This window comes from Macaca fascicularis, chromosome 1, assembly GCF_037993035.2.
Source record: "Macaca fascicularis isolate 582-1 chromosome 1, T2T-MFA8v1.1".
Taxonomy (NCBI): domain Eukaryota; kingdom Metazoa; phylum Chordata; class Mammalia; order Primates; family Cercopithecidae; genus Macaca; species Macaca fascicularis.
Window position 1 is genome coordinate 221,358,737 of NC_088375.1, and position 27,162 is coordinate 221,385,898.

General features: G+C 46.5%; 1 protein-coding gene across 3 annotated transcripts in view; it reads right to left on the minus strand.

Moving 5' to 3' along the window:
* KAZN (kazrin, periplakin interacting protein) overlaps nt 1-26,201 on the minus strand; it is a 1,227,887-nt gene extending 1,201,686 nt beyond the window's left edge. For all 3 annotated transcript variants that reach the window (XM_005544737.5, XM_065529708.2, XM_065529714.2), the window contains exon 1: nt 25,536-26,201. In XM_005544737.5, coding sequence (XP_005544794.2) covers nt 25,536-25,656 — 121 coding nt within the window. In that variant the 5' untranslated portion in view covers nt 25,657-26,201. The remainder of the gene's footprint in view (nt 1-25,535) is intronic.
* Nucleotides 26,202-27,162: the final 961 nt, after the last annotated feature.

Below are 27,162 nucleotides of genomic sequence, written 5' to 3' on the forward strand. Positions count from 1 at the left end.
TGGGTTGAGCAAAAGGAGTCAGACAGAAAGGAAAGCATCTTCTATGGTTCCATTCATCTAAGGTCAAAAACAGGCAAAACTACACTACTTTGGAAGAAGTCAGGATAGAGTTCATGCTTGGGAGAAGTTGGAAGAGATGATTAAAAGGAGGCATAAGGCATTTCCAAGAGTAGATAAGTGCAGTGCACTTTGTGTGCTGAGAAGTGGTTATACAGATGTATTCACTTGTGATAACTCACTGAGCCACACTACACTTCTGATTAGTAAATGCCATACTTCAATTTTTTAAGTTTCATGGTCCCTTGTGTGGACAAAGATACGTTTGCTAATTGTTTACTTTGCTGAGTAAGAACATTAAGAAGGCCCACTATCTAATCTCAATTTTATTCCAAAAAGGAAAAAAAAAAAATTTGACCACCATAAGAGGTCAAAACTACACTGAGCTACAATCTTGCCACTGTGCTCCAGCCTGGACCACAGACTGAGACAGACCCTGTTTCACACACACACACACACACAAAAGACAAAAAATGCTAATGCTCTTCCGAGCCTTTAGCAAGTTGTAATCTTCTTACTGGTGGAGTACTCTTGCTTTGATGTTGATGGTTGCCGACTGATCAGGGTGGTGGTTGCTGAAGGCTGGAACAGCTGTGGCCATTTCTTAAAACAAGACAACAGTAAAGTTTGCCACATCAATAGACTCTTCCTTTCAGGAAAGATGCAATGCTGTTTAATAGCATCTTATACATAGTAGAACTTCTTTCAAAATTGAAGTCAGTCCTCTCAAATCCTGCCACTGCTTTATCAACTAAGTTTATGTAATTATTACAAATCTTTTATTGTCATTTCAACAATGTTCACAGTATCTTCATCAGGAGTAGATTCCATCTCAATAAACCACTTTCTTTGCTCAACCATAAGCAGCAACTTCTCCTCCATTTAAGTTTTATCATGAGACTGCAATAATTCAGTTACATATTCAGACTCCACTTTTATTCCTAGTTCTTTTGCTATTTTCACCACAACTGCAGTTACTTTCTCCCCTTAAATCTTGAACCCTCAAAGTTATCCATGAGGGTTAGAATCAACTTCTTCCAAACTCCTGTTAATACTGATATTTTGACTTTTTCTCATAAATCATGAATGTTCTTAATAGCATCTAGAATGGTGAATCCCTTCTAGAAGGTTTCAATTGACTTTGCCCAGATCCATCAGAGGAATCACTATCTGTGACAGCTATAGCCTTACAGAATGTACATATTAAATAGCAACACTTGAAAGTCTAAATTACTCCCTGTTCCATGGGCTACAGAATGAATGCTGTGTTAGCAGGCATGAAAACAACATTAGTCTCCTTGTACATCTTCATCAGATCTCTTGGGTTTCCAGGTGCATTGTCTATGAGCAGTAATATTTTGAAAGGAATCTTATCTGAGCAGCAGGTCTCAACAGTGGGCTTAAAATATTCAGTAAACCATGCTGTAAACATGTGCTGTCATCAGGTTTTGTTGTTCCATTTACAGAGCACAGGCAGAGTAGATTTAGCATAATTTTTTTTTTTTTAACGACACAGGTCTTTCTCTGTCACCTAGGCGGGAGTGCAGTAATGTGAACACAGCTCACTGCATCCTCGACCTTCTGGGCTCCAGTGATCCTCCTGCCTCAGCCTCCCAAGTAGCTGGGACCCACAAAGCCACACCACCATGTCCAATTTTTTTTAATTTTTTGTAGAAATGATGTCTCACCATGTTGTGTCCAGGCTGATCTTGAACTCCTGGGTTCAAGTGATCCCCCCAACTTGATCTCCCAAAGTACTGGGATTACAGGTGTGAGCCACCACATCCAGCCATATTTAGTAGAATTCTTAAGGGCCCTAAGATTTTCAAAATGGTAAAAGAGCATTGGCTTCAACTTAAAATCACCAGCTGCATTGGTCACTCACAAGACAGTCAACCTGTCCTTGAAACTTGGAAGCCAAGCATCAGCTTTTCCTCTCTAGCTATGTAAGTCCTAAATGGCATCCTCTTCCATTAGAAGGCTACTTCATCTCCATTGAGAATCTGTTGTGTAGGGTAGCCACCTTCATCAACGACCTTAGCTTGATATTCTGGATAACTTGCTGCAGCTTCTCCATCAACACTTGCTCCTTCACCTCGAACTTTTATGTTATAGAAATGGCTTCTTTCCTCTAATGTATGGTAGGAGCTACTTTACATTAAACGAATTAAATCTATATTACACACATGGTGTGCATGCATGCACACGTGCACACACACACACAAACACATACTTCAAGGAAAATGGAAGCCTGGCTATCTTAGCATCCAGAGAATTCTTTTAATTGAATCAAACAGAAATCAAGACGAGTTCCTCCTTTGTTCAAAATCCTTCCATGGTTACCCACGGAGCATGCCAGCCTCCTCCACATGTGTACAAAGTCTTGTGAGTTGCAGCCCTGCCTCTCCCTCTCTCCTCTCCCCCATTCTCCCTGAGCTCAACTCACCTCAACCATGGGGCCCCATTCTGCTCCCCCAGTGAGGCCACATTGCCTCCAGCTACAGGAGGCTTCCTGTGCCTAGAAGGCCTTTCGGTGGCTCCCCAGGTGGATCTTGCCCACCTGCAGATCTCAGTTTAGCCATCACTTCAGGGAGGAAGTGTCTATTGAACTCCCCCGCTGCAGTTCTGCTGCCCTGATTACAGCTCTGCCACCCCTTCATAACCTGCTCTGTGTTGGAATTTTATACACATCTGTATGATATGGTGAATGTCTAATTCTCTCTGCTATTTTCTGAGCAACAAGAACACAGGGACCCTGTTCTGTCCACTTCTAAACATGTGGCACCTGGCACACGGGTGCTGAATGGATAGGGAAAATAAATATGAATAAAGCAGCCTGTGAACACCTACCATCTATATACTAAGCAGTATGGGAAATACCAGGCAGGCTAAGACACAGCCCCTCTCTCCTGATGCTTAGAGTCCCAGCGGGGGTCTCGGACACAGACTCGTGAGGCAATCAGAAAATACAAACCAGAACATAATCAGAGGCAACTCCTGCTGCATGCCATCCCTATTTCAGGCAAATGTCATTCTTTCCTCTCTCTGGGGACATATCCCCCACCCTTCATGTGCAGCTGGGGTGGGACTCTCCATCCAGGGTCCCTAATTTCCCATCAGGATAGGTGAGCCCACGACTGCCCCCTCACCCAAGAGGACCCTCACTCCTGGAAAGCCACATCTGGCCTGCAGGATGCAAGCACCAAAGGCACTTGGGGCTGATCATCCTGCCAGTGAAGGCTCAAAGACCTTACTATTTAGGGCTTGGTATGAACCCCAACTCCCCGGGCCCAACCCCTGCCACAGCTTCCACCAATGATGCCCTAACACCAGTCTTTTTCAAATCCTGGATCTTCACCTCTCCTATTCTCTGAAATCTCCCTAATGCTGTCTGAATTGTTTTCCATCTAGAATTAGTTTATGTGGCTCACAACCAAAGAATCCTAATCAAAGCAAGGAGTGAACACTGAAATGTGTCACAGACTATGCAGAAGGTGTTCAGAGATAAGGAAGGTGGAACGAGGCGGAGCTGAGTCCAGGCTCAAGCCTCTCTCTCTCTCTAGTGCTAAAAAGTGAATAGCAAGGTCTTTGGCCTCATGACCTGGGTCCTCTCTCATGCTTCGTACTTCATCTGGAATGGTCACCAGATAGGAGATGTTCCAACCAAGGGTGGAAGCAGAGCGCAACGGGGCGCTGGGGTGGAAGGAGAAGAAACCTTGGTGCACACAGCCCCAGGGCTGGGGGTGGACAGAGGAGGAGGAGGAAATTGGCATGGAGAGGGCAGGACTCCTCTTCACCATCTGCCAGGGCCATATTATGATGTTTACGGGCCCCAAAGTGCCCAAGCACTTTTGCTATTGCAAGTTCTCCATAAAATATATTATAAATTATACTTTACGACTATGTTGGTATGAAGACAAATATATTAATGTTATAGACTAAAACATTTTTGTCAGCTTCATAGTGCATTTTTTTTTCTTCTTTTAAAAGAAATTAAAACAATTTTATGAGTTCCTAAAAGTATTGTGGTCCCCAGGCAGTGTATCCTCCCCAAGGGGTTGCTAACTCCCTGCTGGAGAAAGACAGATCGTATACATGTGTGCCTGTGTTTGTGTCTGTGTGCATGTCTATACACATCTGCACATACACACGCCTGCATGTATACACATGCATGTGTATAAATTTACACACACACGTGATTGTGTATGTTTTCTATTACTGTGTAACAAATCACCACTAAGTTAGCAACACTATCTATTATCTCCATTCCGAGGGTCACGGATCCAGGCACAGCATAATTGGGTCCCCTGCTCAGGGTCTCAGGCTGCAATATTGGTATCAGCTGGGATGCATTCTCATCTAGAGGTTCTAAGAAAGAATTCACTTCCAAGTTCATTCAGACTGTGGGAAAGACTTATTTCCTTATGGCTGTCTCACTGAGGTTCCCATTCCAGCCACCTGACATTCAAGTTCACTCTGGGCTCCTGGGAACTTCCCTCAGGCCCAAGTGATCCTCCCAACTCGGCCTCCCAAAGTGCTGGGATTACAGGTGTGAGCCACTACATCCAGCCATGTTTAGCATAATTCTTAAGGGCCCTAAGACTTTGCCACCAGGCACTCTCACAGTGTGGCTTCTTGCTTTTTCAAGGTCAGCAGGAAAATCTCTCCATGGGCAGCTAAGAAGGAGTCATGGAATACCCTGTACTCACAGGAGGGACATCACCCCTATATAGGGGCCGTATAACATAACCCAATCGAGGGGATGACATCCCATTACAGGCACAGACCCCACCCACCAGAACACTGCCTGCCATAGGAGCTTTAGCAAATATCAGTAGCTCTATTTGCTCACGTCTGAGCCAGGTACTGTTCTGTGCAATTCACACTAGTTTTAGCACTGTGAGGTCAACAATATTATCCCCACGTTACAGTTGAGGAAACTGATGCTTAGGGGGTGAAATGGACCGCCAGGCTCACAAAGCATCCCTAGTGCGGAGTGATGTGCCCGAGACACAGCAGGAGGGCAAGAGTGAGATTTCTAAGCATGAGTAGCTTTCTTGTTGTTTTTAGCAAAACCAGGTACCACCAGATTGGTACCAAATCAAACTTGTACCCTGACTATTCCTACTGGGATTTGGTTCTCCAGTCCTGTGAGCTTGAAATTCCTTCAGCATGTCTTCAGTTGTTGCAAACCATAGCACACTGGTTCTCAAGCCTTAGTCAGGACAGAATGTGCTGAAACTCAGATAACCGGGCCTCACCCTCAGAGTCTCTGAGCAGGTCTCGGCTGAGGCCTGAGAATATGCATTTCTAACAAGTTCCCAGGTGATGCTGGTCCAAGGATCCCAGTTCAAGACCCACTGCACTAGTTTAATGATTCTCAAACCACCTGAAGCAGGAGCTCTAGGGGTCCTTGTTGAATAAACAGGCCTGCAGTGACACCCAGTAATCAGAATTCCTGGGGCGGGGCTGAGAGCCTGTGTTTTAAACCACCTTCCAAAGAATTATGAAACACTGAAGTTAGAAAACCACTTCACAAAGGATCATCCCCTCCAAGGTTTCTTGTTTGGCCTACATGAATTGGAAAAGTCTAGGAAATCCTAGCTAAGAGGAGAGCTGAGAGCAGAGCCATGCAACAACATAGCTTTATCTCCCCTGAGGCCTGAAGGAAACCAGATTTGCAAAGATGTAAGAATTGCCTTGCTGGAGAAGGAGCCCTTGGGAAGAATGGAGCTGCGTAATCAGTTCCTGACCTTACAGGGCTCAAAACTCTCCCACCATCCAGCCAAGCCCCTTCACGTTGGCAGAGGCAACTCTGGGAAGCAGCCAGTGACTGTCTCTAGCTCCACCACAGGCCTGAAAGCCTGAGATTCCTACCCCAAAATACCAAATCCACAGTGCAAAGTATCTGGAAAGATCCACTGCAAGACCCACCATCTCCCACAAGTCTCCTCTGCTTGACCAGACAGAGGTCACACAGAACATACCACCAGTTTATACCAAAATGATTCCTCTATAGTTTCTAACTTGCTGGCATCCTCTACTTCTTCCTGATGTCTGTCTATCTGAGCTGGCAAGGGCTAGACTTCTGCCTCTCCTGTATGCCCTAGAACACCTTGTCTTGGGGGAAATTAGTAGGTGCTTAGTTAAGTGCCTCTTGCAGTTCAATATTAACATTAGGAGAGGTTCCAGTGCCCCAACCCCAGCCCCATGACCCAGCAAGATGATAAAGGAGAGTTCCAGTTTCATCTAAGCCAGTGTTCTTAGGGGCCATGCAGGATGCAGCTCCTGGTCCCCACCCAGGTGTTCCTTTGGTTTATTTACGCTGTACAGCCAGCAGGTAAATCTTGCACGGAATTATAGAATTTGCATTAGGTCTGAGCACAGCGGCTCATGCCTGTAATCCCAGCACTTTGGGAGGCCGAGGTGGGTGGATCACCTGAGATCAGGAGTTCAAGACCACCCTGGCCAACATAGTGAAACCCCATCTCTGCAAAAAATTAGCCAGGTGTGGTGATGCACCCCTGTAATCCCAGCTACTTGGGAGGCTGAGGTGGGAGAACTGCTCGAACCTGGGAGGCAGAGGCTGCAGTGAGCCAAGATTGTGCCACTGCACTCCAGCCTGGGCAATAGAGTAAGACCCCATCTCAAAAAAAAAAAAAAAAAGGCTTTGCATTAGGTAGGATTTCATTTTTACAGATATAAAAACTCAATCAACACTTTATCAATTTTATCATCTGATCTATTTTTTAAATGGGTATCAATACGAGCTCTTCCCCTGGTCTCAGCCTCTTCCTTTAGACCTTGAAGGAAGAGAAGCCCAGCCCTGGTCCTGGGAGTTAAGTGGACTGGAGTATCTTCAATGGCACTTATTGATCCCACCAAGCAGCACACGGTTTCATGTGGCCTTTTATCTTAAGTGTGTGCTCACAAGCAGATCGGACAAATCACCAACTCAGCAGAGGCCAGATAAAGCAGTTTCAGTAAGAAACTGCCGCGGACTCATTAGGCACAGGAGGAAAGACGGGGGTTCTCTTCTGACCTGAACAGACACTCTACAGTGCTTACCAGGAATAAGATTTGACCTGTGTGCTGGGTAAAGGGGGTGACCAAGGCAGCCCAGTGCTCGGCTGGGAAGCTGCCTTTGATCGTGAGCACTGGTCTTTGTGTTACTCCAAGCACATGGTCCTCTAGCATTTTCCATGCATTTTAATATAATCCTTATAGTTCCTACCTTAGAGACTTGCCATCTCCACTTCACATAAAAAGCTGTGGTTCAGACAGATTTAAAACAACGGCAATGGGGAAAAAGAAACTTGTCCAAAGTAACATGACAATATAACAGCCAAGCACAGCCAGAATGCAAATCTGACACCAAACCCATATCCTTCACTTCTTAAAACCACCTAGAAGGGACTTCTGGGGGCCCAAACCCAACTCCAACTTCCAGCAGAGAACCGTCCTCATCAAACACATCTTCCCTTTCTGCCAAGCTGCATCGTGCCTTATGACATTTTTTTATTTAAGGACTAAGGATATAATACATTAAGCAGTATCATATAACAAACTCAAAATGCTTCTGTCTGGCCTACCAGGTGATGTATGTTGTGAATGAAAATTTTTAAAGTAGGACAATGTATATAGACCTCAAAGGAAGTGATGTCTTCCTTCGGCCTCGGAAAGGAGGAGAATCTCATTTCTTCTGGCTCAATCATGATGGATTATAATAGTTTCTCCTGATATCGTCTGGATACTTGTCCCAACCCAAATCTCATGCTGAATTGCGGTCCCCAGTGCTGAAGGTGGGGCGTGGTGACAGGTGTTTGGGTCATGGGGACAGATTCCTCATGGCTTGGTGCTGACTTCAGGATCCTGACAGGGAGTGGGTTCTCCAAGATCTGGTTGTTTATTAAGTGTGTGGCACCAGCCAGGCGCAGTGGCTCACACTTGTAATCCCAGCTCTTTGGGAGGCTGAGGCGGGTGAACTACCTGAGGTCAGAAGTTCAAGATCAGCCTGGCCCACATGGTGAAACCCCGTTTCTACCAAAAATACAAAAATTAGCCATGCATGGTGGTGGGCACCTGTAATTCCAGCTACTTGGGAGGCTGAGGCAGAAGGATTGCTTGAACCTGGGAGGCGGAGGTTGCAGTAAGCTGAGATGGCACCATTGCACTCCAGCCTGGGGACAGAGTGAGACTCCATCTCCAAAAAAAAACAAAACAAAACAGAAGTGTGTGGCATTTCCTCCACCTCTCTCTTGTTCTTGTTTTCCCCAGGTGACGCACCTCCTTCCCCTTTGCCTTCCATCATGATTGGAAGCTTTCTGGGGCTTCCCAGAAACAGATGACGCCACGCTTCCTGTACAGCTTGCAGAACCATGAGCCAATAAAACCCCTTTTCTTTATAAATTACCCCATCTCAGGTATTTTTTTGTAGCAGTGCAAGAACAGCTAAATATACCTACATATCTCTTCTTATTATGGAAAAGCACCTGGAAATTGGGTGGGAGTTAGGCCCTTTATTAGTCTGTTTTCACATTACTATAAAAAAAAAAAATCTGAGACTGAGCAATTTATAAAGAAAAGGAGTTTAATTGGCTCATGGTTCTGTAGACTATACAGGAAGCATGATGCTGGCATCTGCTCCACTTCCGGGGAAGCCTCAGGAAACTCACAATTGTGGCGGAAGGCAAACAGGGAGCCAGGCACTTTACGTGGTGAGGCAGGAGCAAGAGGCGGTGTGGGGCAAGGGAGGGGACGTGTCACAGATTTTTTTTTTTTTTTAGACAGAGTCTCGCTCTGTTGCCAGGCTGGAGTGCGGTGGCACGATCTCGGCTCACTGCAAGCTCCGACTCCCTGGTTCAAGCGATTCTCCAGCGTCAGCCTCCCTAGTAGCTGGAATTACAGGCACATGCCACCATGCCCAGCTCATTTTTCGTATTTTTAGTAGAGATGGGGTTTCACCATGTCGGCCAGGATGGTCTCCATCTCCTGACTTCGTGATCCCCCTGCCTCAGCCTCCCAAAGTGCTGGGATTACAGGCATCAGTCACCACGCTGGTCCTGTGTCACATACTTCTAAACAATCAGATCTCATGAGAATTCACTATCGCCGCGACAGCATCAAGGAGGATAGTGTTAAACCACCAGAACTTGCCTTCATGATCCAATCACCTCCTACCAGGCCACACTTCCAACATTAGGGATTACCATGCAACATGAGATTTGGGCAGGGAACAACCATACTAGACCCCACTGAAAGTATCCAGTCCAAATGTCAGCTATTGGGAGTGGCATCTGGGCCCTTCCTGATCAGCCTTCTCCACTCAGGGGTGAGACTGACCACCATCATCCGGGTTTAAACGAGGCCTCCATGAGCCTCAACATTTGAAGCGGATTCCCTGAAGCCAGCCTAGAAGAGGGGCTAGAGCTGCCTCTGGTCTCCTTTCTACATTTCCAGCCCTGTAAATTACTCACCTTATTCTCAGGGTTCAACTCAGACCAAATCTTTCCATAGGGCTGGCAGGAGGAGGACTCTGCCCTCATAAATGCTTAATTCGTCTCATTACATTTTTAAACCAGGCCTTCATCATAAGCAGCAGCCAAGAAAGACATTTTATCCTAAATAAGCCCAAGCTTATTAATAAATAATCCCAAAACAATATTGAGTATTGATTTGCAATTCTCTGAAGAAAATGTGGGTGTAGGAACAGGTGGGTGGCAAAGCAGGGCGCAAGAAGAGCATTTTGTAGGGGAAACCCTGGCTGAGACAGAACAGATCCAGGCAGATTCCTCCTTATTCACAACCTCCCCCACCTTCCAATGCTAGACGGGAGCTCTCCGCCTCACTACCGAAGAGAGAGATCTGTACCTCCCCTCCTCACCCTCTCGCCCCTGAAAAAACACAGTCTGTCATAGGTTTACAGATTTTTTTCTTTATTGTCAGGCATCCCAGGAAGGAGAAAGACCCACACTATTTTATCTCCTAATTGAAATCACCTCTGAGGTTATCTGAACTCTGAGCTTGCAGATACATTGTTGTTACCGTTGGTATTTAAGACCCAGTGAAATTAAATGGTGTGTCCGCCAATTCCACAATTCAAGGCTGGACACTAAGACTATCAATAACCTTATATTTCCATAAGAAATGTTTATACCTAAATGCCCCCTGCCAATGCCTATCTTTTCCTCTCGCAGGGATAAGAAAGCACCTATCGACTTTCTCTGAATTGGTGGACTTCGTCTACCTGCAAGTACCAAGAAGAGAGGAGAAGAGGCAAACTTGCAAGGTCTACCTGCTTTGCAAACACAAAAGGCAGCCCAAGAAGTAGCCTCGTACTTACTCTCTTTGGTCTCATAAAAGATGTGTTTATTTTATGTTCTCCTCCAGCTCACGGAAGTCCTTAACAGCTCTGCCATGATGCCACTTGGGGTGAACACAGGTCTTGCCACCGTGGATTTCTGCACACACAACAATTTTGCAGCTCAGCATCCTAGCTCAGGCCTGTTCCATCACCTGAGAAGTTTATGACTCTTGAAAGGGAAGCACGGGCCCCACCGTGCTTTAGTTTACCAAGGGACAAGATAATAGCAAAGGGTTCTTCTGCAATGCTGAGTTCTTTTATCAGTGATCAATGCCTTCCCAAGAAAAGCTATGACGTCTCTGCGGGCTGCCATCTGGCCTCGACAGGGCTCCAAGTTTCCATTTCCAAGTGCCAGTGTCCACAAAGGAACTTCTGTTTAAACTGGGGACAACCAGGGTGGTACCACCTGACAAACTGGATTTTTAATGAACACTTAGGACCCAGGAGAATTCGCTATTTCAGCTGGAGCTTTCTTGGCCAAAGAGCCGTCAAGGTCAAAGAGCCAAGCTTCAGCCTATAGCAATCGCTTTGTGTAAGAAAGCCTGGACTGCTTTGAAACCCCCTAGCTTTCTCATGACCTCTCTCATTACCCTCAAAGGCAAGTGGCCGGTCCTTCATGCTAGAGCAGGCAAGAGAGTCTTTCTGAACCACAAGACAATGTGTTGATGCTGCCCGTTTCTCATGGGCAGTCCAGCTTTCTGAATAACCCCAGCCACAGGCTTTCTGATGTAACTAAAAATAAACTATGTCTTCAGTATGAAACAAAGTCCAGGAATTCTGTTTCAAGTAGAAAAATGGACTGCCAAAATGTGGCTGGCACTTTCTTTAAATTATGAAGTTCCTGCAGGCCCAGCTGACAGCAAATGTTCTCTCTGCCTTGTCATCTATTCCGTCTCCTGCTACCACTGCTAATCATATTATAAATGTGTGCACCAGTATTGCTGTCTTCAGACCCCAATAATTCGCAGAGAATCAGCTCTTGTTTAGCAGAAGCACGTTCTCTTTTTCTCTATGAACTACACAGTCTTATAACCTCACCGAACAGGGGCACAAGAAGTATTACCCAAGCCAAAAAAAATGTTGCGGTGGGAGAAGTTACTCCCAAACCCATCCAAAGATGTCTCATGGGGAGGCCGAGCTTTCATGAGAAGCCAGTCTGAAGGTTGCCAGACTAATTCAGCCTTATGTTTCCCAGAAAACATTTTGAAACTGGGTACAAATAGCATACATTTGGTTAGGCTGTGGAAGGGCTATTGGACCAGGAGATAACATCAGTGGCTCCGGGGACTGGGTTACCTTTAGAATTTCCCCCTGGATAAGACAGCTTGGACCTGAGAGTAACAGAGACCAGATAATGCCAGCCTCGCTCATTCCAAGACCACCCCTCCCCCGCACCCAACACACACACACACACACACACACACACACACACACACACCCTCATACACACCCCTCAAAGGCCTTGCCTTAAATCCTGTCACTCCTTCCGCTGGGCCTCGGCCCATACCCCTGGGCTGGGGTCTTCTCTACCACTTCCTGCTATTAAACTGAATTTAGGTCCTAGTCCACCCTGCCAAGCATTCTGGCACAGTCCCCAGGGGCCACTCCACCTCACTATAGGGAGACATTCGCCAACCGATCCCAAATACTGGCATGAGAGGAACCAAACGTGCTTCCAGCCTTCAGTGAGACTCTAGTCTTGGAGGGGGTGCCCGGTGGTGCCTGAAGGTTCTATTGCACGGTGGAGATACGTTCTCAGGGGAAATCCAGCGGCAAACACACTTTTCATCAAGGTTTCAGCCATTCACATTAACTGAAGACGGAGACATCACATCAAAAGAGGCAGGAACAAAAATCACCCACGTAGACATTTCTTTTCTCTGAGCTAATGGAACAAGAAGTCCACCATAACCACTCCACACATTACCTGGAGACACTGGGTGTTTCACTTTGCAATGGCCTTTACACGGGCTGGAAGTCTTACTTCCCAAAGAATCCCAACAAGCATGACATAGTCTCGGTCGGTTTGCCTGAATGTTGCTAGGAATGAAGATGTGCCCCAGAATAGAATTTTCGGGAATGTATTCATCTCTCTCCCGTGGTAGCATCTGCAGCATAGCATGCTGTGTAATAAGGGTCAGTTCTGGTCCTGGCCCTGCTCTGGTTTTGGCCACGCCCAGTTGGCACAAAGTGAGTCCCTGGGAGATTCCCGGGTGAATGTCTTGTCCAGTGTCTGAGGCAAAGGGAACAATAAGAAACAGACTCAAGGTCAGTTCTAGCTGTCAGAATGGAAGACACTGACAGCTAGTGGAAGGTCAAAGGACAGCAGTAAGCCAAAGTCAATCACACGCCTATGGAAGCCAAGAGACAAAGTTAGGCCAGAAGAATGGGAAGAGGCAGACTGGAAACCTGGGCAAGTCCAGCCCAGGCAGCGGCATCTCCTTAGCAGTAGCACAGCCTTTCTGCCCCACAAGGTTTTAGAAGCATCACTTCCTCACACCTGTAAGCACCTACGCCTCAACATCTCCAACTCCTGGCTCTCCAAAAATGAATCCCACCCCCAGGAGGCTGTGCATTTCTCTCTCCAGCCTGGAGGTTGTTTGCTCTGTTTCTTTTTCAGGGAGTTAGTACGGTAGACTGGGGGGGAAGGCTATAAAACATTTGGAAATATACTAGGCATCCTTAGAAACACAAAACTGAACTCTCAAAGTAATAGAAATCTACTGTAGTGGGCTGAAAATGCCCCCTGCAAGACATTTACATCCTAATTCCTGGAACTTATAAACGTTATGCTATTTAGGAAAACGGTCTCTTGTTTCAAATAATGGGATTGAAGTTAAGAACCTAGTAATGGGGAGATTATCCCGGATTATCCGAGTGGGCTCTAATTGCCATCACAAGCGTCCTTAGAAGACAGAGTCAGAGGGAGATCACATACATAGATGAGGAGGAGGAGCTGGGTAATCATGGAGAGAGACTGGAGCCCCCGGAAGGAACTCAGGCCTTTTGAGACCTTGATTTCCGTGCAGAGATACTGATTTTGGATTTCTGGCCTCCGGAACAATGAGATAAACGCTGCTGTTGTTTTCAGTCACCGAAGTTGTGGTAATTTGTTATAATGGCTATAGGAAACTAATACATCCACAAAACAAACAAACAAAAAAATTACAAAACCGAAAACCAGAGTAATAGCACACACTAAGATTGGCTGTTCGGAGGCAATTGCTGATCTTGTAAAATGAATGCTAGAGTTTTATTAGTCACATAGGATAGATGGCAAGGTTTTAGGTTATGCCGGGATAGAGGAATTGGAACTGCAATACTTTCCACACACATATTCACACGCCAGCTATCTTAGAGGGCTTGTCGTCAGGGAAGATGAGACTTGGATGTGGGTCCTGAACACAGGCACAGGGAGGTAAGAAAGCTTGTCTGTCTCAGTACGAGTCCTGGATTGAGAGGGGTTGAGAGTGATCCCCCTTAATAAGTCATTACTCCAAGCTTATCCTCATATGAGTTGGGGTTCAATTTTATACTACCTGGGAGTATATGGAAGTCTCCAGCCTGGAAATTAACATTACCTATGGCAATGATATCTCACAGATAAAATTCCAAGAATAAGCTCAAAATCCAATCTTGCCAAGTGCATAAGGTAATAAGCTATCTTAGACATGAGTCAACAGAAAAGCAGAGGAAATGTACTCAGGAGTGCCAGAATTGGATTGTAAAATTCCTTTATCAGATAAGTATTCATTTTAAATGATTAAATAAATTAAACATATGATCAAGAGCAAGAGAGACAAAGAGTACCTTAAAATAATACCTAGGAGATTTGAAAACTATTCAATGAGAACTTCTAGAGGTTAAAAAAAAAGACATTCAACAAAAAATGAATTGCCTGAGTTCAGCTGAAGATTAGACACAGCTAGAAAGAAAATTAATGAACCAGAAGACAGTTTTTAAAGTCATTATCCAGAATGGAACAGAGAGACAAAGATGGGAAATATGAAAAAGAGTTCAAATTGAGAAGTCTAACACAAGTCACAAAGGAATTTCTAAGGGAGGGATAGAAATAATGGGAATCAGTGTTCAAAGAAATAAGTAACTGAACATGAGTTACTTGCATAACTGAACATGAGTAACTGAACACGAGTTACATGATTTGCATCTGAGATGCAAATCCTCAGATCTGAGAAACACAAACCCCAAATAGGATAAATAAAATTAGATCTACCCTAGCCACACTGTGGTGAAACTACAGAGCTTCCAGGACAAAGACTTTCAAAGCAAATCCATAGAAAAGAGAGACCACCTACAGAGAAATGACCCCAAAATCAAAGACCAACAACAATAGTAGAAGCCAGAAACAGAGGAACATCCTTTCCAAAATGTTGAGAGAAAATAACTCAACTTAGAAATCTATATCCAGCTGACATTATCCAGTAACAGTAGTCAAAATAAAACTAAACATTCTGGAGACCCAGCTGTGAAGGCTTTGCTGTAGCTGGTCCTGGCCTCCAGTTCAGATTGGTCCTGATCATGAATGATCATCTCAGCTGTGACTGGCCGGGTCCCTACAACCCAACTTCTCCAACCTGGGAGTTCTACCTGCAATACTTCCCGCTTAACAGGCCATGGGGTATTGCCTATTAATGGAAGGGAGGAGGTGTGAGGGGTTCCCTTCCTGAGATACTATTCCTTTTCACCTGTCTTGGAAGTGGCTATTTCCTCTGGGCTGATGAAGGTGCATGCTGGTCTCCAGCATCCAAGGGCATCTCCTTGCCCTGCCTTCTGCCTCTCCATCCTCTGCTCCGCTGCCCTAGTCCTGCTTCAGATCTCTCTACCCAGCCTTTCAGACAACTGCTCCATGTTAAGCACTGATGATATTGTAGACCCTGCCTCAGTCTCCAAACAGACCTTTCCACGTTTCCTGACACATTTCTGAGTGTACCATGTCTCTGTGCCGAATGGTTCATGCCTCTCTAGAGCTTGCATCCCTTCCTGGAGACCTGGTGCTCCTGAGTGTGGCTGCAGTTACCCAGAGACTAGAGGGACCCACCACGTACATTCCTTTTTAGATTCGCTTCTCATCATGGAATCAAGGTCAAAACTTCTGTCTTTTCAAGTAGTCAAGAGCACTACCCTCTTAGAGCTGCTGCTCAAAATCTCTTTAAATCTCCCCCAGCAGTGACTGTCTTCCTCCTGCCCATCACTCCTCTAATTCCCTCGACCAGCAAAGATGAAAACATCCTCCTCCCTTTTTTCCTTTACTCCTGGTCCCCAAACCAGTTCTTTCTTTAAGTGAGCTAACTCGTCCTCACTATATGTAACTGATAATGGCTTTGGGGAGATCAAAGAGAAGATTTCAAATTTCAGGAAGTCCAGGCAAGTGGAATCTAGCCTGGCCACTCGGCCACCATCATGACATTGTCTTTGTCCTTCGATGGGAGTCCCCCACTGGCTGTCCTGCCTGACTCCATGTCTATTTCATCTAACTCATTCCTTACATCCCTAGGAAGATAGATGTGATCCGAGTTGGTCAAGGAACTAATGTCCAAAAGAAAAATGTGGTCCAAGACCATAAAGCCACAACTAGGTTATTCATCAAGGTCTGAACGTCATCGCCCAGAGAGATGGGGGTAGGGGGGTCGGAATGCCAGTACATCATTAGTATATAATTTTGTATTTTCATAGCATTTTACATCAAGACTTTTGTAATCTTCCCTACTCCAAACATCACATTGTCAGTGTTAAGACTTCAAATAACCCCTGTTGCTTTAGGGTTTCCCACTGACCTATGTGGAAACCCACCTCATTTGCTTCTTGCCTTGTGATTCCCGTCACCGGCTGAGCCTTACTCACCCGTGGCCATATTATGGGGACCATCATAGAGGTTTTGTTCAAACTACAGTCGTTCCATTTTATTTAGGAAGAATGGGAGGGAAATCTTGTCTGGTTAAGAGCTTTTCCCTCAATTTATTTACGTAGGTATTTCAATTGATACATAATAGTTGTTCATATTTTGAGGGTGTATGCGGTATTTCGTTACATTCATACAATGTGTAATGATCAAATCGGGGTAAAAGGGAGAAACATCCATCATCTCAAACATTTGTCTTTTCTTTATGCCAGGAACATTCACATTCTTCTCCTCTAGCTCTTTTGAAATATGCAATTAACTACAGTCACCCTCCAGAGCTATCAAACACTAGATCGTACTCCTTCTACCTACCTATATTTTTGCACCCATTCATCAGCCCCTTTCTATTCTCCCTCTTCCCTCTCTTCCTTCCTGCCTCTGGTAACCACCAGAGTTTGGGAACACAAATGAGAAAAATCAACTCTTAAAGTTGTTCGGAAGCTGGTTTAGATATCCACATCAGGCCTAACGAAAACAGCCTGTGTGAAGTTAAGCTGGTTGATTACACATGTGCAAGAATGAGACCAATCCTAAAGGCTAAGTATATACCCCCTACACCCTGGGAAAGACAAAGCACCTTCATGGTCCCACTCCTTATGGATTTTTGGTATCATGGAAGCCATGAGGAAGCCTTTCCTCAAACGAGGAAACCCACTAGTCATTTAATCCCAGCACTTTCAGAAGAAAGAACCAAGGGTAAAGTAGGATCCCCAAGTTATTATCCCACAAATGGGCCATTTTTCTTCTTTCTCAAAAACACCCCCCATTGTCTCACCAAATCCAGTGACACCCCTCTTGCCCTGTGGTGCCACCATCAAGGGCAGAGAGCTAGCTCTACGGCTGAGCACCCCGGGGCTGCCTGGGGCCATGTGCATCAGCGATTCAGCTAAGGCCTTCCCTTTCTGCACTAGACAATCTCAGGTCCAAAACTGGAATGCCTCAGAGCCTTGGGGCTATGTGTTTCTTATCCACATCCCCCGCCAGGCCTTCAGGAACCCGTGACCAAGGAAAGGGAGTAAACATCAGTAGCATAAGTAAGGCACCTTTATCACAATCCTACCACATACTTCATCATACAACAAGCTAGGCAAGGATGCAAGAAGCTGACAGCTGTAGAGACACGTGTTCACACGTGGCAGAACTCAGATGCCTGTCAAACAGTGGATATCTCATGCACAAGGGTGAAACAAGAGCAAAAGGTAAGAGTATCGCTGATGCCAGAAGCGGCTTTTAAGCCAGCATGGGAGACCTGCTAATTAGAACTGAACACTTAAACCAGAGCTTGTAACCTCGTGGCCCACTGGCAGGACACAGCTGGAGAGTTTGATCTCTGGAATTTTAAACCTTTCATTGGTAAGGCACATCCACAAATTGGAGGGCTTTATAGGAACACTGGGACTCCAGGTTTCTCTTGGAAAACATGATCTGGCAACACTGGAAATCCTAATAGAATCTCTGAGAAGTGGCATCCAGCTCACCTGACCTGTCCAGCCCACTGTTTCAGACCAAATATCCGCTTCTTCCCGTGACTGTCTTTTTAACCTTAAACTGCTTCCTCTGGGATCAGATGATCCGCATTTTGTTTAAGTAATATTGGAATTTTATTTACTCAGCTGCCTCTTATTAAGGGTGACCGTATGATTTAGCATGCAAACAAAGACATGCTTGAGAATAAACGTTGATACTGTTAATTATACCAGGAAGAAACACACAAACCCCAGGCAAACTTGGTCCAATGAGGGCCCTTCTTTAAACATCCTTTTGTGATTGGAGGGGAGGGGGATGGCTGTCTTCATAACCGGCTGGTTCTTGGCCTTGGGAATCAAGAAAAAAAAATGTTGAGTTTTTTTTTTTATTCCAATGATTAGCCAAGGAAAACAAGTAGCAACTTTTTTACTTGTCAGAAAGACATGACCAGAAGAAATGTTTTAATTCCTAGTGTTATTAAACTTCCTCTCATTAAATAAAATACAGCAATTGCACTAATAACAAATAGCGATAGCAAATGTTGATCTATACTAGCATTCTGTGTCAGGCACTGTGAGAAACATTCTACCTGTAGTAACTCATTGTCAAACTCATCACAACCCCATGAAGTAGTAAACTATTATTCTCCTAGTGCAAATGAGAAAAATGTGGCACAGAGAGGTTATGGTACTTGCCCAAGGTCACACAGCTAGTGAACGGCAGAAGTGGCATTTGAACCCAAGCCATGGAGCTCTTAAATCCATACTAAAAATCACATGCCCCTGCCACTGACAAATAGGTCTCTGGAAAAATAAGACTGCTTCCGATGTGGGAGGCCTGTGCTGCTCACAAGCTGAGACCACCGCGTACGCTGCTTACTTCAAGGCTATGAGGATCCCACTTCACCCTGATGCTTTTTCCTGAGAAAATAAGCAACTTGTGGGAACTTCTATGAGGTCAAGTAGTGGTCCAAGGGGCATCATTGACAGTAAGTGCTCGCACCACCAGCTGCATGAGTCTCAAGGAGATCACCAGGGGCTGGTAGGGAATACTCTACCTTGCGGCTGAGGGTGGGGGATTGGGCAGGGAGGGGCTGCTGGAGGAGAGGAATGAGAGGCTGACTCCCACCTCTTTGTCCATTATGCTTAACGTATATCTCTTTCCCTTTAAGGCCTGGAGTTCAGAGTACTCCATCTGATCAGCCCAAGGGACTACTGGAATAAGTTGTTTTCCCCACTGACCTGGAATCCAGGTCGAGGCAAACTTGAGGACTATCAAGAAGAATTAGTCTTGAGAAAGAGAATGAACATAACTGCAATTTTGCTTTCCCAGATTCCACTAACACCATTTCATCATGCTAACAGCTACTCATAAGGATGACAGCCGCCCTGTAAAACAACTAATGATGTGGTCTAAAACAGATGCATCAATATCTTACTGATGAAAGCTGCTACACTGCCAGTACCATATGAGGCAAAGAGGATCCAAAGAAAACCAAGATAGACCGGGTGCACTTTGGGAGGCCAAGGCTGGTAGATCACCTGAGGTCAGGAGTTCAAGACCAGCCTGGCCAACATGGTGAAACCCCATCTCTACTAAAAATACAAAAATTAGCTGGGCGTGGTGGTACATGCTTGTAATCCCAGCTACTCAGGAGGCTGAGGCACAAGAATCACTTGAACCCAAGAGGCGGAGGTTGCAGTGGGCCAAGATCACACCATTGCACTCCAGCCTGGGCAACAGGAGTGAAATTCCAACTCAAAAAAAAAAAAAAAGACAACCAACATAATAGTTGTTGACCTCAGGAAGCTTAGAGTCTAACACAGAAGACATTAATGAACAGAAATCACAACCCAACCTAACATGTTATGAGGAGTGACTGTCACCCCAGTGTTAACAGATTCCACATTCATTCAACAAACATTCCTTTGCTGGCACAGATGTTCAAGCAACATTTCTGGAGATTTAATTTCTGGGAGGAGACAGCAGGAAGGATTCTGGAAGGAAGAACAGGAATAAATAGGGACTTGAATTTGAATCCTGGCCCAACCACTAACTAGTTAAGAGAAATATTTCTCTTTATGGGCCTCAAGTTTCCTCATCTATAAAATGGGGATGATTTCGCTTGCCTTCTGAGGATGCAACAAGGTCAAACAAGGTAATACGTAAAGCACTTAGCACAATAACCATCCCAGAATAAGTACCCAATAAGTGCCACCTATGGTTGTGCCCAATTGCCAGCAGTTCGCCATGGCGAATCTTTGTCTGGAATGTCAGAACACACCATTTCCACTGGAGAAACAGTCAGGCAAGAAACAGGTCCTACATACCACCACCCCTCAGGGATCTACAAGGAAACCTTAAAGCCGTGCTCCCATTCCCATGGACAGAACGACAGCAAGTGTGCGCTTGCTTCTTTGCTCATCCTCATCTGTTTAACTTTTGCAAAAGTCCCCAATGTGCCCAGCTCACCACAGATGCCGTAAATGTTGGTTCCTTTGCCTTCTTAGTTATAAATTTGGCAAGTGGCTTCCAAATGTAGATAGGCTTCATATTCAGAAGGACCCCTATATTGTTTAAAAGGCAGGGAAAGGGGTTCAGCTGGCAGCCTTCAGAAGGAACATGATAATAAAGTCAAAAGCTGCCCATACCACAGCTGCAGGTACCAGTCTGGCAGATGAGACAGCCAGACAGGCATGGCTTGCACATCTCTGAGTTTCTGCAAGGTATGGTGCAGGGGACCAATCCCTCACTAGTCATGCAAACGAGGAGCCTTGCAGGTGGCACCTGAGCTGCAGCCCAGGAACAGTGCCAAGCAGCGGCAGTCCAGGTGCTGAAGTCCTGTCACCTTCCTGTTCTCATCTCCCTTCCACCCTCCTTGAGCTGGGCCTGGATTCAGGCAGCGTCAGCAGGACATATTAGACAAAATGACTTTGGTTGTTCTGGTCAAGCAAGGTAACTGCAGAAATGCTTTCTGCCCACATGAAGTGGGTTGGAAATCAACTTCTGTGACACAGGGGCAACTTAGCAAGTCAGAACTTGGCACAACAGATGAAGTCCCCACCAGCTATGGGCTGCAAGCTGGGGGTCACCCAACCAATAGACTGCCAGGCCAGGGGATAGGGCAATAGCCCTCTGCAGAGACACAGCCAAATGCCAGGTCAGGGGGTAGGGGGTGTCCAGTTAAATGTTTTGGGAACCCAGGAGAATATGGACAAGGGGACTTGTCCAGCTGCACTGAGGCCACTAGCATACCAGCTTGAGTCTGTACTGCCTATCCCCTCGGAGGTCCCCCCAACATCCTCAGATGTTGGACACAGCCAAACCCCTCTATGATTCTGAATATCACAATGTCAGCAGATACCCCACCTGGGAGTGTGGTCTTAAGCTCCCACCTGAAGGAGGTCAGGCAGCAAGAATGGACAATGGCAGCCTCCATCGGTCATGCCTGCCTGACCAGATCAACTTCTTACCTACCATTTTGGGCTATAGCAGGGGCAAAGGCAAGTGAAAGAAATTTGGGTTGGGGGTTAGAAATAGAAGAGGATGAACTTCCTCATAGGACTATTAAGAGTGGGATGAAGGACCTGGAGAGGGAGGAGGGTGGGCAACAGCATCAAAGTCACCCCAAGATCCAGAGTGCTGCTCTCTCCTCTAAATCCTTGAGCGAGACAAGACACATTGTTTAAAACCCTTTGCAGAAGCTGTGGAATTGCCTTTTGTGAGCACAGGCTTTGGGGTTGGGCTGCCTGAAATTTAAATCCCAACTCTGTCAACATGGAAATCTCACCTGTTCACCAGGAAATCCTCCATCCACCCTTCGGGGGGCACAATAACCATCCCAGAATAACTACCCAATAAGTGCCACCTATGGTTGTGCCAAATTGCCAGCAGTCCGCCATGGCAAATCTTTATCTGGAATGTCAGAACACACTGAGGCAGATGTGATCCTGTCCAGCTCAGGTGCTATAGATTTGGGCACATGCTGAGAACTCTCTTCTTGCTAGCACTTTCAGACCTATTCTAAAAGCTTCCTGAAGCAACCCCTACATACATGTATGAGGTGGTGTGTGGATGGTGGAAGAGAAAATGAGAAAGCCACAGCACCACGTAGCATGAAGGGTACCGGCAAATAAGCATCTTTCAGAGCCACACTCTCAGGCTTGATCCCTTTCACATTGTCCCACACAAATTCTGTCTAATCCCATTCTGTGCTTCCTATGCTGGTCTAGCGGAGGGGTCAGCAAAGTTTTTGTTTTTTCTGCAAAGAGCCAGATAATAAATATTGTTGGCTTTATGGTTCACATGGTTTCACTCGTGACTACTTGACTCTGCCACTATAGCACAAAAGCAGCCACAGACAAAATGTACATAAATGGGCATGGCTGTGTGTCAATAAAACTTTATTTACAAAAGCAAGCAGTGGGCCAGATTTGGCCCCAGGGCTGTAGTTTGCCAGCCTTTGGTTTGAAGCTCACACAGCCAGCAACAGCCAAACTGGGACTAAATGAGAAAGAACCACATGCTTTTCCCATGGCCCCACCAGACCTTTATGCTCCCACTACTGCTAAATGGGTCAAAGTTTTCATTGGTCTCACCCATGCCCAATTTCACCCTGCCTCCCAGAAACCTATCTCTGCTGCCCCACTAAATCCTAGGCGCCATTTAGTGCACAACCCCCTCCCATCTCCACCTCTTTAAATATCCTTACTGCTCCATTCCTGGAAATCAACTTTTTCTCCTAAGACATGAGATACTTACAGATATAAAAGATTTGCCCCAGTTGCCACTAGGGACCATTCACTTTAGAGGTGAAAGGGACAGGCCTGAGCACCAGACCAAGGCTTTCCTTCCCAAAGGGTGTGAATGTGGGCATGCAGGCAACCCCCGCGTATTTCCTTTGCCTGTGGAAATTGGCTAGGGTTTTAAAAAATTACAGGAGCCTAGCATGGTGGCTCACTCCTACAATCCCAGCATTTGGGGAGGCTGAGACAGAAGGATCACTTGAGCCCAGGAGTTCAAGACCAGCCTGGACAACATAACGAGACTTCATCTCTCCAAAAAAAAAAAAATTAAAAATTAACCGGGAATGGTGGTACATGCCTGTGGTCCCAGCTACTTGGGAGGCTGAGATGGGAGGAACACTTGAGCCTAGGTGGTCAAAGCTGCAGTGAGCTATGATCATGCCACTGCACTACAGCCTGGCCCACCATTTGCTTTTGCAAATAAAGTTTAGTTGGCACACAGCCATGCCCATTCATACACACTTTGTCTGTGGCTGCTTTTGTGCTACAATGGCAGAGCCAACTAGCCATAAACAAAAACATGTGGACTATAAAGCCAACAAGATTTATTATCTGGCTCTTTGCAAAAGAAACAAAACCTTTGTTAACCCCTGCCCTAGACCAGCATAGTAGCAGGAGACTGAGGCAGGAGGACCACTTGAGCCTAGGAGGCTGAGGTTGCAGTGAGCTATGACCATGCCACTGCACTGTAGCCTGGGCAATAAAGCAAGACCCTATCTCAAAAAATAAAAAATTATAAAAATTACAGGAGCTGGTTTATGTAAAACATATAGGAAGGGTTGTTCAGAAAATGGTATCATTGAAAAGTCACATTGTGTGTAATTCTCTTTTCCTCAATATGCTTTATGTTTACACCAGCGAGACCAACATCTCCAGGAGTATCAGCCATAACTTACTCTCCAGATCCTGTGGTTCCTGGCACTGTGCATAGTAGGTACTCAGCGAGTACATGGGATCTGTAGCTACCTCTCACTTGGGACATATGTGATTAACCCAGCTGTAAACCCCTAGAGTCTGCGAATCATTTTCACATACATTTAAGATCTCATTTGTGATACTCACTGGACTGTAAATGGCTGGCTGGAGACGTATCAGTGCTGGTCTCAATCCCTTTCGCGTCCTAATTGAGTGAGCTCTTTCGACTTAAGGTTAATGATTCCTCTTTGCCTTTCTTCAGGGAGAGTGTTCTCCCTGGAGACTGCTAGTCATTATTATTCCATGTTGCATTGCTCTCTTGACATAAAGGATTTTTTTTTTAAGAAGAGGCAGAGGATTTCATGGCCTGATTTAGGCCTGGGTGCTTCTAAAAGAAAGTGAATGAAGCCGCAGGGGAGGTACTTTAGAAATCCGATGTGCCTTCCCACAGGAGTCTCAGAGAAGTAGAAAGGCAAGGCAAGGGAACCTCAGTCCAGGAAAGCTTCTGAGCCCTCCTACCTAATGCATTCCAGATAAAATATTCCACAGATGTAGAGAGTGGAAGATTTTCAACCTTCTGGACAAACCAAAATCAAGTTAGGAGTGCAGTGGATGGCGGACGGTGTGCATTCAGTGCCTCCATTGTCTATGACCAAAGGCAGCTGTGCCCCTCCCCACAAACAGAGAAGACTTGACTGACCCATAGAAGGATGTTTTCACACATTAACTTAATTAATCTTTGCAATGACCTTATGAAGGAGTGCCTAGTATCTCCATTTCACAAAAAAGGAAACTGAGGCACAGAGAGGCTAAGTAACTTGCCTGAGATCACACAGTTTTTAATAAGTGAAACTGGGACCCCAACCCAGGCAGTCAGCTCCAGAGCCCTCACTCACCCACTCCACAAGCTGCCTCTCTGTGCAGACACATCCAAGATGTGCTTCTCTGAGCTCACAAAATCTCAGGCCTGGATGGACCCAGCAGCCCTGAATCCAGTTCTCTTGTTTTGCAGCAGGGGATGGATACCCCAGGAAGGGGGGTGCAGTCTGCAATTTCCAAGGTCATGCAACTACCCAATGAAAGCATCAACACTGACTCAGGCCCCCAGACTCCTGATACAGTGCTCTTCTCACCATCTTCCTGAGACTCAAGCCAAAATGCACAATTAACCCTAAAACACCCAGGAAAACATTGGAGGAATGTGTGGTTGTTTTCCCAGTGGGAATTAACTCCAAAAAAGCAGAGAAACAGGCATCCAATATCGCATGTGACTCCAACCCAATCATAAGCATGTCTCAAGTACCACTTGTGAGTTAGAGTACGGTGACTATTTGCACCAAGCCATCCATCCTCACCTTTTTTTTTCTATGCGACCACATGTGCATCCTAGCAAGACAGCTAGCATGGGTTATAAGGCCTACAGCCCATGCTAATCTTTCCCTTCCGTATAAAACGCAAGCCATTTGGAAGACAAATTCATGAGCAAAGACTAATGAGGAATCCCCACAACCAAGTCAAAGCCTGGGAGAGGCTGCTCAGAACACACACTTACATGCATGGAAGTTACTCCAGCAGGGGCTGGTGGGGCATAGATTAAACATAACTCTTAGGAGCAGAGAGAGGCAAGCTGACAAAGGCAACCAGGCTAGGACTGGCACCTGCCCTCAAAAGATGGCCACAGCATGGCATCATCAGATCCATCCTGACGCACCCTCCTTCACCCCTCAGCTAGCCACAGAGAAAATCGATGACGAAGGACAAACAAGGGCCCTCACACATTGCAAAAGCAGTGCGTTATCTCATGGCAAGTCCTAAAAACTTTATCTTTTACAGTGATAAATGCCAGGCAAACCTGTCACTAGCTAGTTAAGTCTTACATCCCAAATTACATCGAGAAAGAGCCGAGGCAGACAGACACACAGACACACACAGACCTCTGTTTTTGGGGACCCGGGATAACGTTCCACTTCCCATTCTCTGGGCACATCACACACGACACAATTCCTACCTGCTTGCATAAGTTGGCACTGCTGACCAAAGACGTGGGAGAAGGTGACGGGGCCTGTGGCAGAACTGGATGTCGCCAACGTGGATTCCATGGCTCTTCTGGGGTCTTTGGTGTTGGTCATGTGGCAGCGTCCAGACCCTTGGAGTGTCAGAGCAAAGGATGCCGTCGCTGGCCCAGGAACTGCAGATCTGAGGCTACTTGTCACTTCCAAGAAAATGTCTACCCCAAAGTTTATAGTGTTTCTTCCTTTCGCCACCCTTTCCTTGCAGTTTTTCTCAAACACCAATCAAGTAAAAAATGAAACCCTATAAGGCTTGGCAAATCTTGCACAGCAGCAGTTCCAAGCAAAACAAAAAGCTAAGTTTCCCCCTAACTAGGAGTCGTTGCTTTTTGGCCCGGAAGGGTGGCTAGAACTTGACCCCCGGGCTGCCTCCCCTGGGATCACCTGGAAGGGGCAGAGTCCCGGGGAGCGGCTCAGCCCCGGCCGCGTTCCAGCACCAGCTGCCGGCAAAGCGCTGCCCAGGCCCCGCGGCGTCTCCGTCCAGGGAGGCGTGCAGAGCACGATGCTGCTCCAGGCTCCCTGGGGAGCTGGCCGTGCTGGCGCCGCCCCGCTGCCCGCAGCGCCGGCCCTGGGCTCCTGCGTCCCCGCGCAAGTGCCGCGGTCCCAGGTCCTGCGCGCGCAGAGCGTCCGACTGCTGCCAAAGGCAGAGCGCGGGAGGCGCGGGCGCGGTGCAGCTCCAGACCCGCAGGCGTCCCCGCTCATCCTCCAGTCCGGACGCCTCGGCCTTGCAGCTCCCCACTCCTCGTGGGGCAGCAGGGAGGGACTGGGACCTGCTGCGGTGGCCCCCAGCCCGCACCGCCACCCCGTGCCGTGATGCAAAGGGGGCTGTTCCTGGGAGATATTCTGGAAGCGGAGGGAAGTGCTAACTCAGCCCAGCAGGCTCCAGGGCTGCTGTAACCTCTTCCTGCCCACAGTCAAGGAAGTGCCAGGCACGGGAGACCCGACTGCCTGCGGTAAAATCCAGAGACCAAGAGAAAAGGAGAAAATGCCACACATCCCGTAGGGCGCTCCGGTGATACAGAGATCTGAGTGCTTCATCTTAGCCGACCCAGCCCTGCTGTGTATGAAGAAGGATCTGTCCGCTGCTCCAAACCAAAAGGGGCCACTTCTCTGGATAAAGGAGGAGGGGGAGTACTTTTTGCATGATTCCAACAGCTATTTCTGCCAGTGCTGGGTTTATTTCGCTAAGTTCCACCTGCTAATCATGAAGACGCTAACTCCAGAAAGGCTGCATCATCTCGGGCCAGCATTTGGGGGTACTCTGCTGGAGGATTCTGCTGCGACATTGGCACTGGCAATCACCTTGCTAGGCAGCAACACACGTGCAGGGAGAGAGAGGCTGTGCCACAATCAGCACAGCTGCAGCCGTCAAAGCACCTGCGTCTGTTTCCCTCCGGAGAACTTTGATTTAGAAAAGCCATTTGCCTCTTCTGTATTTAAGTAATGGTAGATAAACTCACAACTGATCTAGGGGCCAGAAAGACTCTCAAACGGAGTCTTTTTCCATTAGCGCCCTTGGCCAGCAAAGACATACAGCTTAGTGATGTTTTGAGGGTTCCTTGGGAT